We start from the raw sequence: 18,076 nt of genomic DNA, 5'->3' as shown, positions 1-18,076 counted from the left end.
TTGCTGCTTTCGCCAAGCAGTGATTCCATTGTATATACATGGACCACTATTTGCTTTATCCTTCTGTTGATGGACATTTCAACAATTTCATGTTTGGGGCTATTAATGAGTAAGCTGCTATAAATGGCCTTTATTTTGGGTAAAATAAGGTAAGTTTTATAGCCAAACTCAAAAATATATTTCCAATTATTTCTGTATACAGCTTTCTAAATAAGAATATTTGACTTAACTCTCAAATTAGAACAAGAAACATCTAACTGCTGTGGGATTTTCCATTTTAAACAAAAATTTAGAAATACTCAAAGATGTGCTTTTCTACAGATGAACACAAATAATGAAATATGGCTCTTTTTATGGCTATTTTCATTAGGACCCCTGGTCCTGGCGCTCACTCCATTTGAACATTTGGTCACAGCTGACCTCCAGCACCTGAGCACAGTGGAGAGGGTCTCTGAGTGAATCATCTGTGGCCTTACGGGGCCAAGCATCTGTTTCATTTGAGGCTGGATCTCACTGATGAGCCTTTACTTCCTCTTCAGATTAGAAAACTAAAGCTGCAGTTGGAGGAGGAGCGGCAGAAGTGCCCCAGGAGCGACGGCACAGCGGGCGACCTGGCAGAGCTCCAGAACGGCTCGGACCTGCAGCTCATCGAGATGCAGAGTGAGGCTGGGCCGGCACGCTCCCCTGGGTGGGCTGTGCCGGCACGCTCCCCTGGGTGGGCTGTGCGCGGGCTGCTCGAGCCTGTGGTTCCAAAGCTTAGCCCTCAGGTGGACCAGAAAAGCTGTCCCAGTCAGTCACAGACCGAGAGCCTGCTTCCAGCTGGCGTGCTTCCTGGGTGGTGCTCTCCCCTTCTGGGTGGCATGATTTCTAGGACATCTTGCAGCTAGTGACATCGTGACACTGTCCTTTTTCACATTCCTGTGTCATCTGTAAGCACCCTTCCTACTGATAAGTTTTTCTGGGGAGTTTATCTTAGATGATTGGAGGGATATATTCGGAACTAACTCACACCACTGCAGAGTGGTTTCAGAATTTTCCCAGAAATAGTCTTAACTTTATTAGATGGAATTTAAAACAGGCCACAAAGCCCATTCAGTTTACCTAAATTCAGTTTTCCTGCCTTTCTGGTTTTGACTCCATATTACTGAATATTGTAAACACCTACTGTATTCCCAGTGTTCCACAGTACGGAGACATCTGTATATGGAGAATGTATAATCCACACAGGGGAGACTTTTGTTTTTCCAGTTTGAATAAGGCGTTGCTGATAACTTATTTTAAAACACTGGTTCCTCCGTGACCTTTCCATCTACATATTCTGAGTGAGGCCATGTAGGCCTTTTTGGACAAAGGCTTAATTAGAACTTACTACCATTAATGTTTTTGTTAAATTTGGATTGCTGGAAGGAATTTTTCTCCCCTAGGATTTCTAAACTTGTTTTAAATAGTTTGCTTCTAGGTCAGATATACAGCTAATGATTCCCAGCTCTATCCCTAACGCATTATCACAACATACTACTGAAAAGCATTTATTTCAGTAAATATTAAGCGTACATTATGTCCGGAGCACTTAGCTGGAAACGGAGGTGCATTCAAAAAGCTGAGACATACACGTGGACCTGTGTTGTCCTATGTTCTATATAATGTTAGGGAAACATGATAATGTCCTAAGTGCAAAAAAAAATGCAACAAAGGAAGGAGAAGCGTTACCTATGGAGGGTCATGAAGAAGGTGAGAACTGAGGACCTTAATGGCTGGGTCAGACTCAGAGATCAGAGGTGGGAGTAGGGACCCTGCTGTGGAGAGCAGGGTGCCTGGGGTCAGGGGAGCCGGGACAAGGGCCCCGGCCGTGGGGCCACCGGGGACGCAGGCAGGGGCCCTGCTGTATTCACAGCGGGGCTCCCCGCTTCGAGCTCTACCTGCACGCATCAGAATTTCTTCCAGGTGCTGTAGTGCAAGTGCTGGAGCGTCCTGGGGCATAGATGTGCCCGGACTGGGGTGCCGGGAGCTGCTGCGGTTGCCTGTGTGCTTTGCACTGCACAGCCCTCTCCCGGGCAGCAGGCGGGCCTCACTGCCTCTCGTCACACCTACATCTCTGCAAGAGGTTTATTATTCTCTTCTCTTCTAGGAGACGCCAACAGACAAATTAGTGAATACAAGTTTAAGCTTTCAAAAGCAGAACAGGATATAACCACCTTGGAGCAAAGTGTAAGTCCTCCTGTGTGTGGTGCCAAGTGCTATCAGTCCCCCTGGCAACACACCTGCTTCCTGCATCAGTGGCCAGCCCCGCGAGTGCCTAGGTTTCTTTGAGCTGTCTCTGCAGTTGGAGCTGTAGAAAAGCTCCATATTAAAGTGGAGAAGCCACAGGGAACTTCAGCCTTCTCTATGAAGGAAGACTGAAGTTATACTTCCATTTCTTGGAGCCAACTCAAGAAGATGGTACTTTATAATATATTCCCTTCTTGCACATTTCAGAAAGCCTAATGACTTCTCCATTCAGGGCGTCTCCTCCCATGATGTTACTGTGGCTCTTAAACAATGTAGTCGTCATAAAACCGAAGATGGGAAACTGGCCCTGTAATGACTGCACAGCTCATCCTCTAAAGGGATGACAGTTCTTGGTTTATAAATAGCAGTTCGGTTCTGAGAGGACCTCTGACTCGCCCTGAGGGGGCTCGTTAGTGTTAGCTTACTTGGAATCTGTCATGACGTCGTGTTTGCATCTTGGCTGCAGAAAAACCGGTGGCTCCTAGTAGCAGCCCCTCAGGACTGTTCTCGTGTTTACAGATCAGCCGCCTGGAGGGGCAGGTGCTGAGATACAAAACCGCTGCTGAGAATGCGGAGAAAGTCGAGGATGAGCTGAAAGCAGAGAAGAGGAAGCTACAAAGAGAGGTACTTACTTTATTATGCTTCTTGAAATACGTTCCTAAAAAGAAAAGCTCCTTTGGAAACACATTCTTTGCTGTGTAAGGAATTTCATCCTGGCTCCAATCTTCAGTGACACAGCAGTGGGATCCTATACTCTGTGTTGGTTTCCGACCTGCACGGGGACTGCCATTTACTTTTATGTTTTGCTCAGCTGGTGAGAAAAAGGTTTCATTTTTGTTTTAGATGAGGTCTCTGTCTGTATGCCCTGTCTCTCGACACCACTGATTCACACCTCTGGCTGGCTGAAAAAAAAAGTGACTGTTGGGTCCCATGGAAGACCACCCCGCCTGGCAGTGATTCCATCTCCCCAAGAGTGCAGAGGAAAGCCTGTGCGGGCTTTGTTTCTGACCGTGAGAAGTAACCGCTGTCTTCCCGTCCGCAGCTCCGAACAGCACTGGACAAGATCGAGGAGATGGAGATGACTAACAGCCACCTGGCCAAGCGGCTGGAGAAGATGAAGGCCAACAGGACAGCGCTGCTGGCCCAGCAGTAGGGCCCCGCCCGCCCCCGAGGGGCTGCCCCCCGGCCCGGACACAGACCCCTTTCAGGACTGTTTGAGCTTTGTCATTCAGATAGCCACCTTTGTATTTTCTAATTTATGAGAGGATGAAACAGGCTTGAATCTTCATGAATGAACACTTTGTGTGTAGTTTGATTCTAGACTGAGAACTAGTCCATGCCGTTATTTTTTATTTCCGTAATTTTAGAATCAAGTTTACTCACCACTTTCCCCAGCCACCTCAGTGACTGGGCCCGGCTCTGGAGGACAGCGGCTCGGCGCCCGCTGAGATACTTCCTGGAGACCTCAGAAACACAAGTGCCTTCTCCACGGTGCAATTCAGACTACAGTGATCTCCAGGGGCCAAGAGACACTTACCCTTAATATCAGGTAGCGTTTATATTTAGTGAAGAAACAAGTTCACAGGTGGGGAATATATGTTTCACTCAAATTTGTATGTTTGGAGGAAAAAGTCTTTTTTGTAAGATATTTAAATTTATATAAGAAAATGTTAGAAAAGGATATGGGGAGTGTATATAAAACTTGTTTTATTGCATGGGGCAGGGGCGCCCAGGGCCTGTTGCTCTTAAAGTAAGAGTAGGGTCCTTAGTCTTCACATCAGCTGTGCTGTATCTTGTAAAGTATTTCATCTGCTGCTTATTTGTGGAATGAAACCTCAGACCAGCCCGATGGAGCAGGAGGGCGGGCAGGCCAGGCAGGCGGAGGTCGGCCTCAAGAGTCTGTTAAACACACCCTTCTGCTGACTACAGTCGGCTACTGACACATTCGTTCTGTTAAGAGGAGCCTTTAAAACAAATCGTGGCAGTCACGCCCCTCCGAGCTCAACCCCTCTGCTCTCCTTAAGGAAAAATTATCTGAAATACAGAATTTCTTGTAAGAACTTTGGTTTCATCTTTAAAGGTACCCAATTCAAGAGGATTTTGCCGTGGAGTGTGTAGCCATGTTGCAGTATTTGTGATTCTCTGTTGTTCTCAGAATCGAGGTGGTTTTATGGAAATGATTATTGTATCTTCAACGTGTTTACACAAAAAATACGGGGGAAGTCTAATGAATTAAGGCCACATAAGATAAAATTAGACATGAAACTAGGTAATAAAGTTAACTTAAATATGAATAAGATCTCTAATAATTATTCTCTTCTTTAGAATAATTATCTCTGTTTTTAAAATATGGAAACCAATGTCCTGAATTGAGGTGATTTCCTGTAAGTTTTCTTTCAGGTGTGGGAGTGGGCGGTTGGCGAGGCATGTTCTGGGACGCAGATTCATCCTAGAATCCCATACCTGGAACCGACATACTGTGTGGTCCAGCTGGAGGCCTTGGAGTCCCTCTTCCTCTCCACCCATGCTCACTCAGCCTCTGCTCCTCCCAGAGCAGCCTGTCCTTGTCCCTGTCTTTTCCAAATGGAATGGCTCCACTTCTCATAAGATAAGATTCTTCTGTTCTTTTCTGCAGAAATTTCTTCACTGAGCCTTGTGAGCTGGACTTTACCTCCAAACTACAGATATTCTTCCTCCCAGTGCAGACTGCACATTTATTTTTAATGGCAGATAATTCGTTTGTATTTTTATAACATCCTTCAAAGAAAAATGCCTAGAAATGCCTTTATCATATGCTGGTATTATTGATAGCCATTAACAAAGTAGGCTAACTTAAAAACTCATGCCTGTTATGCACTGTGTAAGGACTGTTCAGTTTTTTTTTTTACACTAATTAGTTATTAAAGGTACTAATAGATTGACCGTGCAGGAAGCTGAACTGACAACACCATCAGAGTCTCTTATAGGCTCAGGTGCCTTTTAAAAGCATTAAAAAACATAATGTCTATCACCTGATATTAGAAATTCATCAGAATATAAAAAGAAATCAGTGCATGATCTATATAAAATTTTCAAGGCCATTTAGACTTCTTATCAGATGTCCAGGAGGCTTTCAAACTATTTTCGGGAGTCTTCAACACAATCAGGCATACACTAGGTAAAAATGGATTTCATTTGCAATGAAATTAATCATGCTCAGGACAAATTTGGCTATTTATTTATAGTCAATCTGCCACACATGAAGCAGTGCGCCTAGTGAGAAGGCATGCGTGAGGTGAAAGTTCCACCTACTGACATCAGGACACAAAAGGAAGAACAGAGCATCCCAGAGTCCCAGACGACCACAGTCAGCACCTCTCGAAGACTTTGTACAGATCAGGCAGGTTAGCAAGCTGCAGGATGTTCCCATCTTCTGTGAAGTGTTTTGGAGGCAGTAGGTGGGAGCGGAAGGCTTTATAGATGACGTGCTCCACAGTCCACTTCCAGGGGTTTGCGGTAGCGCCAGGCGCTTCACTCTGGAAGACACAAGGTAGAGTCCACACCCCCGCGAACGCCAGGCCTGGGGGGTTGTGGTGGCTTATCTGGGGCTGTGTGACCTCATGCCTGAGAAGTCTCTCTGCTGGGCCAGCCTCAGGGATCCCGCAGGCCTGAGCGCAGCAACGAGAGCGGGGAAGAGAAGCAGCCAGGGCTCTTGTGGTGCTCCCCCCCACGGAAGCTGTTTCCGTTCAGGAACTGTGCTCACTGTAGCAGCATCTAAAGCAGTGTCTCCTCCTGACTGTGGCGCCTGAACAGCAGCAGCAGGACGCACACTCCAAAATCACACAGGCTCTGGGAGCCTCTGGACACACCACGCAGCTGCCCCTCAGCGCCCTCAGCCCCGGGATGGAGCACAGCCCGTCACCGCAGAGGACGGGTGCCGTCGCCAAGACGGTTATGTGGCTACAGTGACTGCATGTCCGTCTGACACCACAGGCAGACAACACAGGCAGACCTTGTGTTACTGCACTTTGCAGACTGTTGTGGGTTTTTAAGCACAAATGGAAGGTTTCTGGCACCCTTGCACCACGTCTATTGGTGGCATCTCTGCAGCAGCATTTTTAAATGCGGGCATATATACTGGCTTTAAGACACAATGCTATATATTGCACTTAACAGACCACAGGATGGTGTAAGCATAACATTTTATATGCACTGGGAAACCCCAAGATTTGTGCAGCTCGCTTTATTGCAGCGGTCTGAAACGGAACTCGCAAAATGTCTAAGGTGTGCCTGTGTTTCAGTCACCTCTCCTCACCCAAACAAACCCTCCGAAATAGTTCTGGATTGAAAAGCGCTGTCATCTGACATGGAAACAGGAAGAACCCAGGGACCTCCCTTCAGAAGAGCTGGGGACCTGGCCCGTCTGGCACAGCAGTGTCAGAGGCAGAGTGGGGCACACGCCAGAGAGGTGGGGACTGACCAGGACGTGACGGCTGTGGCCACACACTCCAGGCTCACAGTGGGGACATGGGCCCCCGAGCCCTGGAGCCCATCTGTTTCTCACCACAATGGCTTGTTTGTACATCTGACAGTGAGATCACTCTAGAGGTACCTTCCAGCAGCATTTCAGAAGGAGATAAAATTCGTAAGAGCCGACCACTGCCAACGCTGATGTGCCTTGGATCACAGGAGTTCAGAGCGGGGCAGGCTCGCGTGAGGGCCATCCCAGTTCGGGAGCGCCAGCGTGTGTCGCCCTCGTACCTGCTGGCCTGAAAGGGTTGACTCTGCAGACACGTACTGCTTCCGGATGGAGTAAAACAGCGCACACTCTTTACTGAGGCTTTCGAAACATTCCTTTTCTTCATCCCAGTTCACCTGGTCCAAAGAGAGGATTCAATACGTCAACATATGTACATGCTTTAAACACATTTCATTTCTAAATGGAGATAACAGATGACTTAAAAAGTACGCATGATTTTTAGGCATTAAAGCTGTAGTCTGGAGCTACTGAGTACTGCTGGGGTGGGTGGGTGGGCAAGAGAGGGGTCTTAGCCTCATTACCCTTTTCCTCTGCATCACAGATGAATGGGGAGCTGCAAGCCCGCACCCCCCTGCGCCCCGACACTCATCCCCCCACAGGGCTGCCATCAGGACGCGCTCCATCACTTGCCTCTGTGGCCAGTCGGAGGATGAAGATAGGCAGACCCTCCAGCGGGGGCACATAGTTGTCGATCAGAAGGGGTAATCCAACCAGGTTCCCTTCCTGGACAAGGGGGACAAGACATCATGCTGTTAGAGTTTAAACCAATCGCATCTCCCTGGTGCTTGCTCCAGGTCCTGTCCTCAGACTTGCTATTCTCGGCGACCAGGTTGGGCCCTGGGGGCAGCAGAGGCAAATGCTGAGAGCACCTTTTCTGCTGGCACATAGCAGAGCCACCTGCTCTTCAGGTCTGCTCACCAACTGAACACAGCAAACCAAGTCCCAGAGATCAAGGGGGACTTACAAGGGAGACAAAAACAGCTGTCACCCACCTCATCAATCTCCAGAGAGAAGTAGTCTGCAAGCATCTCAGCCTTCTTTTTCAGAAACTCGACAATGTACTCAGCAAGTCCCTCCTTGGGACCATCCTCCTCTGTCCAGCCACTCTCGGGACTGTCTAAGGCAAGCATGGCCAGGTCAAAGAGCGGTGCTGGCTCCTAGGAAGGGGCAAGAACGTTAGGAGCAAGCGTTAACAGGGCTTCCAAACACTGCCTGAACTCCCACAAGGCCACTGCCACCTCAGCAGGCAACAAGCCACAAATCTAGCACGCATGGCTCAATTCCCCCGAAGAAAACCCTTGACAACCTACAAAAGAAGGCTGTCCTCCTCACCAATGGCCATTTCAACAAAGAAGGCGTCATCGACAAAGACCTGCTGAAAAGCTGCGAAAGGCAAAGCCATGGGAAGGCACTTCTTTTTGTGTAGCTTTACAGACCTCGCTTTTGTATTTCCAGAAACTCACAAGGCTGAGCCTTCACTTCTTCCTACCGCTTTACTAAAGCAAGGGGGAGGGAAAGAACGTTAAAGCAAATGACATTCAGGTAAGTCATCTGTTGGGAAGGAGGCCGGACTCTGTTGCGGAAAACAGCACGCCTCCGTTTTCACCCGTCCCTCCCTGTGAACTCTCGCTGTCGCCACAGTAACACGTTCCACGTGCTACAGACCCACAGCGCACTGATCACTCTTTCCCGCAACAGGGGAGCCAGTCAGCGAAAGACCTGGCTATCCTAGCTGCCCTGGCTACCCTGGCATTTATGCACTCGGTGACGGAGCTTTAAATGCATGAAGGGTAAAACAGCTGTGAAGAGAAGCATGCAGTTACACGGAGGCTTCCATATCCTTTCCCCAACAGCTGACAGAACCGGTGACAGAAAATCAGTATATACACGGTTTCAGCGTCACCAGCAGTTTGAGACATCTGCCATTTGTGGAACATTCTACTCAACAAGACCAGAACACAAATTCTTTTCAAATGCACATGGAATATTACCAACACCAATTATACTAGGGGCCATAAAACAAGTCTCAGTAAGTGTAAAAGGATTCAAATATGTTCTCTGCAAAAATGGAATTAAATTAGAAATCAATACTTGATCTCTGAGAAAACTCCAAGTAATTAAGAGACTAAATAATACATTTCTAAATAATGTGAGGGTCAAAAAAAATCAAAAGGAAATTTAGAAGTATTCTGAACTGGATGAAAATGGAAACTTATCCGAATGTGTGCTAAAGCAGCACTTGGGGAAATTTTACAGCACTTTAAGTAGAAGAAAAGAAAGATGAGAGCAGATATCAATGAAGCGGAAATCAGAAAAACAACAGAAGAATCACTGAAACCAAAGTCAGTTCTTTGGGTCCAGAATGACAAACCTTAGTCAGACTGATTAAGTTAAAAAGAAGACATAAATTACCAATATTGGAATGAGAGAGGTTACATCACTACAGATGTATAGACATTAGAACAATAAAAAAGATTATGAACAACTTTATGCCAATAAATTCGAAAACTTAAATGGACAAGTATTTTTAAACTTAATACGAAGGCCCCTCAAAGCTAACATGAATAGCTCTATACCACTAAAAATTTTACTTAAAAATCTTCCTATGAGGAAATCTCCAGGCCCAGATGGCTGCAACTGATTTTTACCAAACATTTAAAGCATAAACAACTGTAAACTCTTTCTGAAGATGGAATAACTATTTCCCAACTCATTCCATGAAGCCAGTATTTGATACCAAAACCAGACACCACACAAGAAAACTGCAAACCAGTAGGGCGTCCCAGGTGCCACTAGTTGTAAAGAACCCACCTTCCAATACAGGAGGCGCAAGAGGTAGGGGTTTAATCCCGGGACTGGGACGATCCCCTGGAGAAGGAAGTGGCAAACCACTCCAGTATTCTCATCTGGAGAAGCTCATGGACAGAGGAGCCTGGTGGGCTACAGTCCATGGGGTCACAAAGAATCGGACGTGGCTGAACACTAGACCACAAACTAGTGTCTTGCAGGAATACAGATGTTAAGAGTCGTGAACAAATTATAACAAGTCAATCCCAGTAAAATATAAAATGGGTAACATATCATGTACAAGCGGGGCTTATCCCAGGAATGCAAGACTGGTTTAAAATATGAAAACCAATCCATGTAATTCACTATACCAACAAACTAAAAAAGGGAAAACCATACAATTATCTGAACAGATACAGAGGAAGCATCTGAAAAAAATTCAGCCTCCCTTCCTGAATAAAAACCTGAAGCACACAAGGAATAGAAAGGAACTTCCTCAGCCACCCTAAGGGCCGTCTACAAAAACCTACCTACTTCGTGGTCAAAGACTGAACGCTCCCCCAAGACTAAAAATAAGGGTATTTCCAGCCTCACCACTTCCGTTTAGCCTGACTTAGCTTCTTGCCGGTACAACCAAGCAAGAGAGAGAAAAGGCATCGGGGTTGGAGAGGAAGGGATAAAACTGTCTTTACTCACAGACACCACGGTCATATACCTAGAAAGTCTGCTGGAATCAATAAAAAAGCTGCAGCTAACAAGTGAGTTTAACAAGGCTGCAAGAGAGAATTACCAAAACACTTGTACTTTTATAATAGCAACAAACAATTGACAGTTTTTCAAAAATGCCTTTTTCATTAGTATCCAAAAAATTTGACTATTAAGAAATAGATTTTTCTCCCCAAATTGATCTATAGTATGCACTCAACACAATCCCAATAAAAATTCCAGAGGGCTTTTCTGTATGTCACATGTAAAAAGAAGATACAAAACTACATGGATAGTATGAGTTTTAATTCTACATTAAAATGTTAGTTGGGATTGTGTCTGGGTTGTGGGCTTTAGAGAATGTTTATTTCTGCTTCTATCTCTTAAGTTTTAAGTAGATATGTAGTAGTTTCTATAATAATAAACATTTAAATTGGCTACCAAATGACTTCTGCTTTGTATAAAACTATTATAAGGATACTTCCATATGCAACTCATACATAAACTATTCTAATCACATTTTAAAACACTTAATAAACAACAAATAAGATAACAGGGTAGGGCTGTTTTCAGAAATGACCAGCTGTTGAACTCTCAGAAATGAGAAGCAGGAAATAAACTTACCGATAACCTCAGAACACCAAAATTGGCAAAATCATAAATGAGGATCTGGTAGAACAGTTCTTCACTGAAAACAAAAATGAAGTGACTTTACTTTAAGGAGAAGCAGAATCTGTGCTTGAGAGCCAAGGGGCAGGGACAAAATGGGAGAGGGAACCCGAGACACGGTGAGGGTGAAGACGCGCTACCTCACGGCGGCCTTTCCAGCAGTCCTGAGACCTGCACCACCGCGGGGGAGGCGGCGGCCTCCGCACTCGGTCACAGCACTGAGACCGCCTGCCCTGCCCACACCGCGCTCTGTCCCCACCTTCCTGGTGCAGTAAAAGGTTCTGACACCCAGTGGTGACAAAGTTAAGCAGTTTTTGCTCACTTTTCCCCACTGGCAAAGAATCGTATAAACCGTTTCTTTTACAACCCACCATCTAGAAATATGGGCTGTACGGGGAGGGCAGGGGACAGACTCGGGCTGCATGGGGGATGGTTTAGGCAGCTGCAAAGTGTACAATATACTGAACTACCTGCAGAAACACAGAATTGAAATAACTGTACTCCACAGTTATGAAAGAAATTTGCACCACACAGGTCTTGTTTAAAGACTAGGTTATCCAAGTAGGCAAAGCACGGCAGCAGGGACCCCAAGGTACCCGGAGAGCTGCTGGCTGGTCCCGGGTCAGAGTCAGTCAGTGGGGAGGGAAGAAGCCAAGTCTAAAACCCCTGCTCTCAGCCGGTTCACACGCTCGCTGGGAAACTCTTCCCATTTATTAGCAGCTAGGATTCTAGGACTGGCCTAGGTTTGTAATCATGAAAGAACCGAAACAATTGTGATTTGGCATCTTAGAAATCACGCAGTTAGATTTCCTGGCAAAGAAAAAACAAAGGGAGCAGGATCCCCAATAACCAGTAAGAGCTCATTGGGTGAGCCCACGGCTTCTCAGGACAGTGGCCCTGAGCTGAGCTCACTAAGGGTTTCCGAGCCTAGGAGGAAGGAGTCACCAGCACCCAAGGCCGGGTGTGCCGGCAGCAAGCTCCCGGTGGGGCAGTCTAGCTCAGGGAGGTCACGTGGGATCTCAGCAGGACAGAGTCCCACGACAGCCAAGTGACGGTGTCCAGCGATGGAGGGTGGCAGCACCGCCCACCTGAACTACCAATTCGAGATCACATTTAACAGAGGCTCTAGACTCAACAGGAGCTCGTCCTCCAAGATCCCTGGAGACAACTATAAATGGCACCAGCTGCGTGCTGGGCAAAGGGCGCTGCCGAGTTGGCCCATCCTGTGCTCATGGACCCCCACTGGCTCTTCAGGGCTGGAACAGGCCCTGGCTCCATCCCAAAGCTGAAAGGAGAGGTGGTGTCAGGCCCTCTCGCCCCTCCCCTGCCTCGCTCCCCTGCCCTGGAGGCCGCACTGATCTGATCTCCCTCCTCACCGCAGTGGCCCATTACAGAGGCGGGTTTCTCCCTCAAAGTCTCCCAGGGGCTCAGCCCTCCCTCCCCCACTACTTGAATTCAATCAGCCCCTGCGTCACAGGACCTGATCCCAGCTTTAAAGCCAATCAGCTGGATTTGAGCAGCTGAGAGCTGGTGTTGCAGAGCAGCCCGCAGCCCCTGCTGTACACCACACAGGCTGGAACACCCCACCAGCTCCAAGCTCTCAACACCCGCTCACAGCACGTCATCTTACCTTCACAAAACCCTGTGAATTAATGGTGATACCCCACTTGTACAGAAGAGAAATCCGAGACTCAGTTATCAAAGTGACTTGCCCACGGTCACATAATGGTAAATGTTGGGCCTGGATGAGAAGCCGCATGGGTCTGCCTCTGAAGCTGGCCCCTTTCCGCCTGTCACCCTGCTCTCCCCAGCATCTCCTGCCTCTGTCTCCAGGACCACCCTCCTAGCAGCTCTGTGTTTCTCTCATTTGCACCGATTTACCTGAGTCTGGTGGTGTTGAGAAGGTATAACTTGGTCTGATGCTGTGCCAAGGCCCACTGAGGATTCACGCAGCCCACAAAGGAGTGGTTATGCAGCATCTCCCGGAGAGCTGGAAAACAAGACACAGGTCAGGAGCAGCCCCCCACCAACACCTCCTTGCACCCCAGAGCACCAAGCACCAGAGCTAGAGACGTGGAAAACTCCTGCTGAAAACACACACAAAGAAGGAATAAGATAGAATTAATCTTTCAAACCGGATCTTTCAAAATGCAACAAGAAATTGCCGAAAGATTAAAGCAGGAAGCCAGAGAAGTAACAAGAGCTCTGAACCGCTCTATAAACTAAGACACCAGAGGAACTGCAGGATTCAGGAACTTCGGTTTGTGCAGACTCTGAACAGCCTAGGAATGGGGTGGGATGGGGACGCTGACAGGCGGTCACATGCCCCCTTCTACAGCCAGGATTCACGCGAAGCAGGCTGCCTGCAAAGTCTGTGGAGGTTTTAATCTAAACTGATTCCAGGGCTGACTGTTCCTCCAGGTCCCTCCTAGAATCAAATGCAAATTCTCTCTGGAGAAATTCATCTTCAATTCAGACTTCAAATAATTCCTCACAGGTAAAGAACCAGGACCTCTGTGCTCAAAACTAGGCACCAAGAATTAGAACCCAGAAAAAATCACAAAGTCAGTATCTGCCAAGTTTTAAAGATTGAAAATTCCAGTAAAGATGATAAAACAGTAAGCATGTCAGTGTGCTTAGGAGGTATTAAAACATAGAGTAAGTCGCAGACTATCACAATGATCAAGGAAAGACAAAATTCATTTCACCTACACGTGGAATCTAGAAAATACTACAAATGAACTTCTACAAAACAGAAGGACTCAGACATAGAAAGAAAATTTATGGTTGCCAAAGGGGAAAGTGGGTAGGGAGGGGTTAATTAGGAGTATGGGATTAACAGATATAAACAAGGACCTAATCTATAGCTCAGGGAGCTATCTTCAATATCTTGTAATAACCTAGAACAGAAAACAATTTGAAAAAGAATGTGTGTGTGTGTTTAACAATCACTTTGCTGTACACCTGAAATCAACTATAGTTCAACTTAAAAAATAGGAAAAAAAACAAACAGAAACAACTCTACATAAACTTTCAAAAAATAAAGGAAGACAGTAATTCCTACTTTACAAGGCTAGCATAACCCTATCCTAACCCTAATACGAGAAAACATTTAAAAAAGAAAATTTTAGACCAATATCCTTGTGGGTCACAGACATAAAAATTCTCAACAAAAAATTAGCAAATTAAGTTCAGCAATATGAAAAAAGAAATAATATAATCAAGACAAGATTAGGCCAGGAACGTAAGGTGATTTAGCATTTGGAAAATCTCACCATACAGAATAAATGAGAAAAAATAATCATTTTAACAGACACAGAAAGAGTATTTGACAACAACAATTTTTAAATAAAAACTCTCAGAGACTGTCTTAACACTGGCAATCCACTGGTTAAGACTCTACACTTCCAATGCAGGGGGTGCAGGTTTAATCCCTGGTTGGGGAATTAAGATCCCACATGCTGTGTGGCGCAGTAAAAAAAATATATATATATCCCTCAGCAAACTAGGAATAGAAAATAACTTCCTTAATCTGAAAAACCTATCAAAGAAAAACCTCCAAGGAGCATCATGTTGAATGGTGAAACAGTAAATGCATTCTTTCCACAACACAGAAAAAGATAACAGCTCCCATGCTCACTCATTCTATCTGACATTGTATTGTGGGTTCTAAACATTGTAGCGAGGCAAGGAAAGCAAACAGTGTAAAAATATGAAAGGAAAAAAGTAGAACTGTCTTTATCTGCACCCTGGCAAGGTCAGGTGACACAAGGTCTTTTGTATTTTAATATACTAATGGATAAAGGTAAGAATTTCATGGTAAACAATGGGGAAAATGATTTATTTTGACTCAACCTTAACAATTAAAATCAGAATTTTTTAAAGTTCATATTAAAAAATGATCACGGAGATTTCAAAAAAAAACAAACAAAATGTCTAAAAATAAAAAATACAAAAATTGAAATTAAAAATTAAGATCCAGGTTTCCCTGGTCATCCAGTGGTTGAGAATGCACCTTGCAATGCAGTCAAATACGCCAGTTTGATCCCTGGTCCAGGGAGATCCCACGTGCCACGGAGCAACCAAGCCCCTGCACCGCAACTGCTGAGCTCACGTGCTGCAACTACCGACGGCTGCGCGCTCCGAGCCTGTGCTGGGAACAAGAGAGACCACCGCGAGCAGCCTGCGCGCCACTCACTCCCACTCACCACAACCGCAGAGCGCGCACATGCTGCGACAAAGATCCACCACAGTCAAAAAGTCAGAAGTAAATACATCTTTAAAAATCAAGATCAGCTGAACAGAGTGGACAAAGCTGGCAAGGCCATTAAAAGGTGGAACTGTCAGGAGCACAGACTGACGACATGAAAACATGAAAGCTTAAGCGATGTGAAGGAAAATAAATATGTAATTAAAATTGCAGGTTTGGGAAACAGGGAGAGACAGTAACTGAAGACTCTCAAGATAAAGTGTCAGTGAACGTCCCAAAAGTGATGAACGATACCAAGCCTCAGGTCCAGGAAGCCCAACAAAATCTACACCTGAGAGAAACAGAATACCAAAGAGAGACCTTAAAGGCACTCAGAGACAGAGGAGACCACCACAAAGTAACAAAACACAGGACTGACAGGGGATTCTCTGGCAGTCCAGCGGTTAGGACTCCGAACTTTCACGGCCAACGGTGCCAGTTCAATCCCTAGACCTCCGCAAGCTGCACAGCGAGGCCAAAAAAAAAAAAAGACTGACACTTGAATTTTCAACAATAAGAGGAGCCAACAATCGGTAGATTAACACCTTCAATGCACTTAGAAAAAGTAACTGCAACTCTGAAATTTTAAAGCCAGCAAAGAAACTTATCAAAATAAAGATGGATTAGACAAAACAAAAAGCTTTCCATCCATGGCCCCACTCAAAGAGGAAGTAGGTCCATACACCATGAAAGGTCTGAGGAAAAGAATTATGAGCAAAAAATACTGGATAAATTCAAACAAACGGAGAGTTAACAATGTAATATGGAGCAATCAGACACATAGAAACTGTGAATATAACACCATATACCAAAACTAAATCCCAGGTGGACAAGAGATTTACATATAAGCATTTTAGGAGCTAACAAAAGAGCAATGATTTAATTATCCCAGAGTGAGAAGGAATTCCCTAAATAGATGAAAAGGTCACCGTGTGATACAGGAGCCATCTAGGGTGGTGAAACACCAGGAGGCGAAGCTCTTCTCCTTCCACAGGTGCATCAAAGACACATCTAGACGGGAAGGGTTCTCACAGAGCATCTACTAAATGCTGGCACAAGGCCTCAGCCCTCTGAAAGGGCAAGAAAATCTCCATGTAACCGAGAGGGACAAAAACAAAGCAAGAAAGGAATGAGAATGGACCTGTGCCCCAGGGAGGGAGCTGCCAAAGAGGAAAGGTCCTGCGTGCTGGGAAGTCCCCTCACCAGCAGGGAGATCGCCAGGACGGAGGGGGAGCTTCAGAGCCTCAGAGCAGAGCAGAACATGGTCTGGCCTGTGGCGGTCAGCACAGCCAGGCCCGCTCAGACGGTCAGTGCCACAGCTCTGCACTCCTCAGAGAGCGGGCCTGGGGATGGGGCCGGGGGGCGCTGTGTGGACACAGCATGAGGCGCTGCAGTCTGGTGTGGCCACACCCGATGGGCTCTGAGGAAGAAGCCTGAGCCGCTGTAGAGGCCAGGCACCCCTGTGTGGGGGCACACGGCAGAGGGGAGGCCCCACCATCACAGCCTTTCTTCCTGTGTGCGGCTGCAGGTGGCTGGACAAGCTCCGGGAGCCGTCACTAGTCGCCACCGCCCCTGGGCTGCAGGAGCAGTGTCAAGTTGTGGGCCACCCCCTCCCAGCCTCCAGGGGCGGTCATGTGCTGCCTCCACTCCCATCACAAAGCTTCTGGGCTGCACACGAGCCACCACTGCCACTGAAAAATCCATTAGCTGGCACCGGCCACCGCATCTGCACACCCCCTGCATCAAGGGGAGAACGCCCAGCACATGCTGAGGAAAGAGTCAACAGGCGCACACTGAGAACAGCCTCACGGTCTTCCCTGGTGGTCCAGCAGTTACGGCTCAGCACTCCCAACGCAGGGGGCCCGGTTCAATCCCTGCTCAGGGAACTAGACCCCATCTGCTGCAACTGAAGATCCTGCACACCAGCGCAGCCAAACACACAAAAATAAAAACAGCCCTCACATTATAGTAAACCCGCACAAGCTACACGGCACAAGCTACACGGCAACGCCCACACAGAAACAGCCCCCAAGACTCCTGCTCCAACAGAGATAACCGTTTCTCCTTAACTCAGAGCAAGAGGATGAAGAAGCAGAGAAACCACTCCCAGTTAAATGATCAAGAGAAATCCCCAGAAAGAGCAAACAATGAAACAGACCTAACAGACACCGATTTCAAAATGGAGATAATGGAAACACTCAAGGAATTAAGAAAGGTTATTGACAGAAGTCTCCTTCAAGGATCACTGCCTTGTCACGGCAAAGGGGCTTGTGTAACTCAGCGAAGCTGTGAGCCGTGCCGTGCAGGGCCACCCAAGATGGCTGGGCCACAGTGCAGACTTCTAACAAAACATGGTCCCCTGGAGGAGGGAATGGCAATCCACTCCAACACACTAGCTGTAAGAACCCCATGAAGTGTGTAGAAAGGCAAAAAGATGTGACACTGAAAGATGAGCCCCCAGGTCAGAAGGTGTCCAGTATGCTACTGGGGAAGAGCAGAGGACAATTACTAATAGCTCCAAAAAGAATGAAGCGTCTGGGCCAGAGAGGAAATGACGCTCAGCTGTGGGTGTGTCTGGTGACGAAAATAAAGTCAGATGCTGTGAAGAACAGTACCACATAGGAAATTGGAATATTAGATCCATGAATCAAGGTAAATTGGATGTGGCTGAACATGAGATGGCAAGAGTAAACACTGACATATTAGAAATCAGTGAAATAAATGGACGGGGGTGGGAGAATTTAATTCAGACAACCATTATACCTGCTGCGGGCTGGAACCCCTTAGAAGAAATGGAATAGCCCTCAGAGTCAACAAGAGAGTCCAAAATGCAGTACTTGGGTGCAACCTTGAAAATGACAGAATGGTCTCAGTTCATT

General features: G+C 46.5%; 2 protein-coding genes across 8 annotated transcripts in view; one reads left to right on the top strand and one right to left on the bottom strand.

Moving 5' to 3' along the window:
• The window catches only part of LRRFIP2 (LRR binding FLII interacting protein 2), a 110,128-nt gene extending 105,574 nt beyond the window's left edge, over positions 1–4,554 (top strand). For all 5 annotated transcript variants that reach the window (XM_052636216.1, XM_052636202.1, XM_052636208.1 and 2 more), the window contains 4 exons: positions 540–660; positions 2,129–2,208; positions 2,788–2,892; positions 3,311–4,554. In XM_052636216.1, the coding sequence (XP_052492176.1) occupies positions 540–660; positions 2,129–2,208; positions 2,788–2,892; positions 3,311–3,421 (417 nt within the window). In that variant the 3' untranslated portion in view covers positions 3,422–4,554. The remainder of the gene's footprint in view (positions 1–539; positions 661–2,128; positions 2,209–2,787; positions 2,893–3,310) is intronic.
• Positions 4,555–5,400: 846 nt separating this feature from the next.
• Positions 5,401–18,076, bottom strand: part of MLH1 (mutL homolog 1) — an 84,525-nt gene continuing 71,849 nt past the window's right edge. Inside the window, exons 14-19 of one of the 3 annotated variants that reach the window (XM_052653134.1) lie at positions 12,830–12,938; positions 10,904–10,967; positions 7,780–7,944; positions 7,418–7,510; positions 7,046–7,122; positions 5,401–5,783 (exon numbers count right to left, since the gene is read on the bottom strand). In XM_052653134.1, the coding sequence (XP_052509094.1) occupies positions 5,483–5,783; positions 7,046–7,122; positions 7,418–7,510; positions 7,780–7,944; positions 10,904–10,967; positions 12,830–12,938 (809 nt within the window). In that variant the 3' untranslated portion in view covers positions 5,401–5,482. Of the gene's footprint in view, positions 5,784–6,859; positions 7,123–7,417; positions 7,511–7,779; positions 7,945–10,903; positions 10,968–12,829; positions 12,939–18,076 lie in introns of all 3 variants that reach the window. The other 2 variants (XM_052653194.1, XR_008200659.1) reach the window with 2 other exon arrangements.

The sequence above is a fragment of the Budorcas taxicolor genome, chromosome 1 (genome assembly GCF_023091745.1).
Source record: "Budorcas taxicolor isolate Tak-1 chromosome 1, Takin1.1, whole genome shotgun sequence".
NCBI classification, from domain to species: Eukaryota; Metazoa; Chordata; class Mammalia; order Artiodactyla; family Bovidae; genus Budorcas; species Budorcas taxicolor.
The sequence above is the reverse complement of the archived record's forward strand: the minus strand, read 5'-3'. Positions and strand labels throughout refer to the sequence as shown.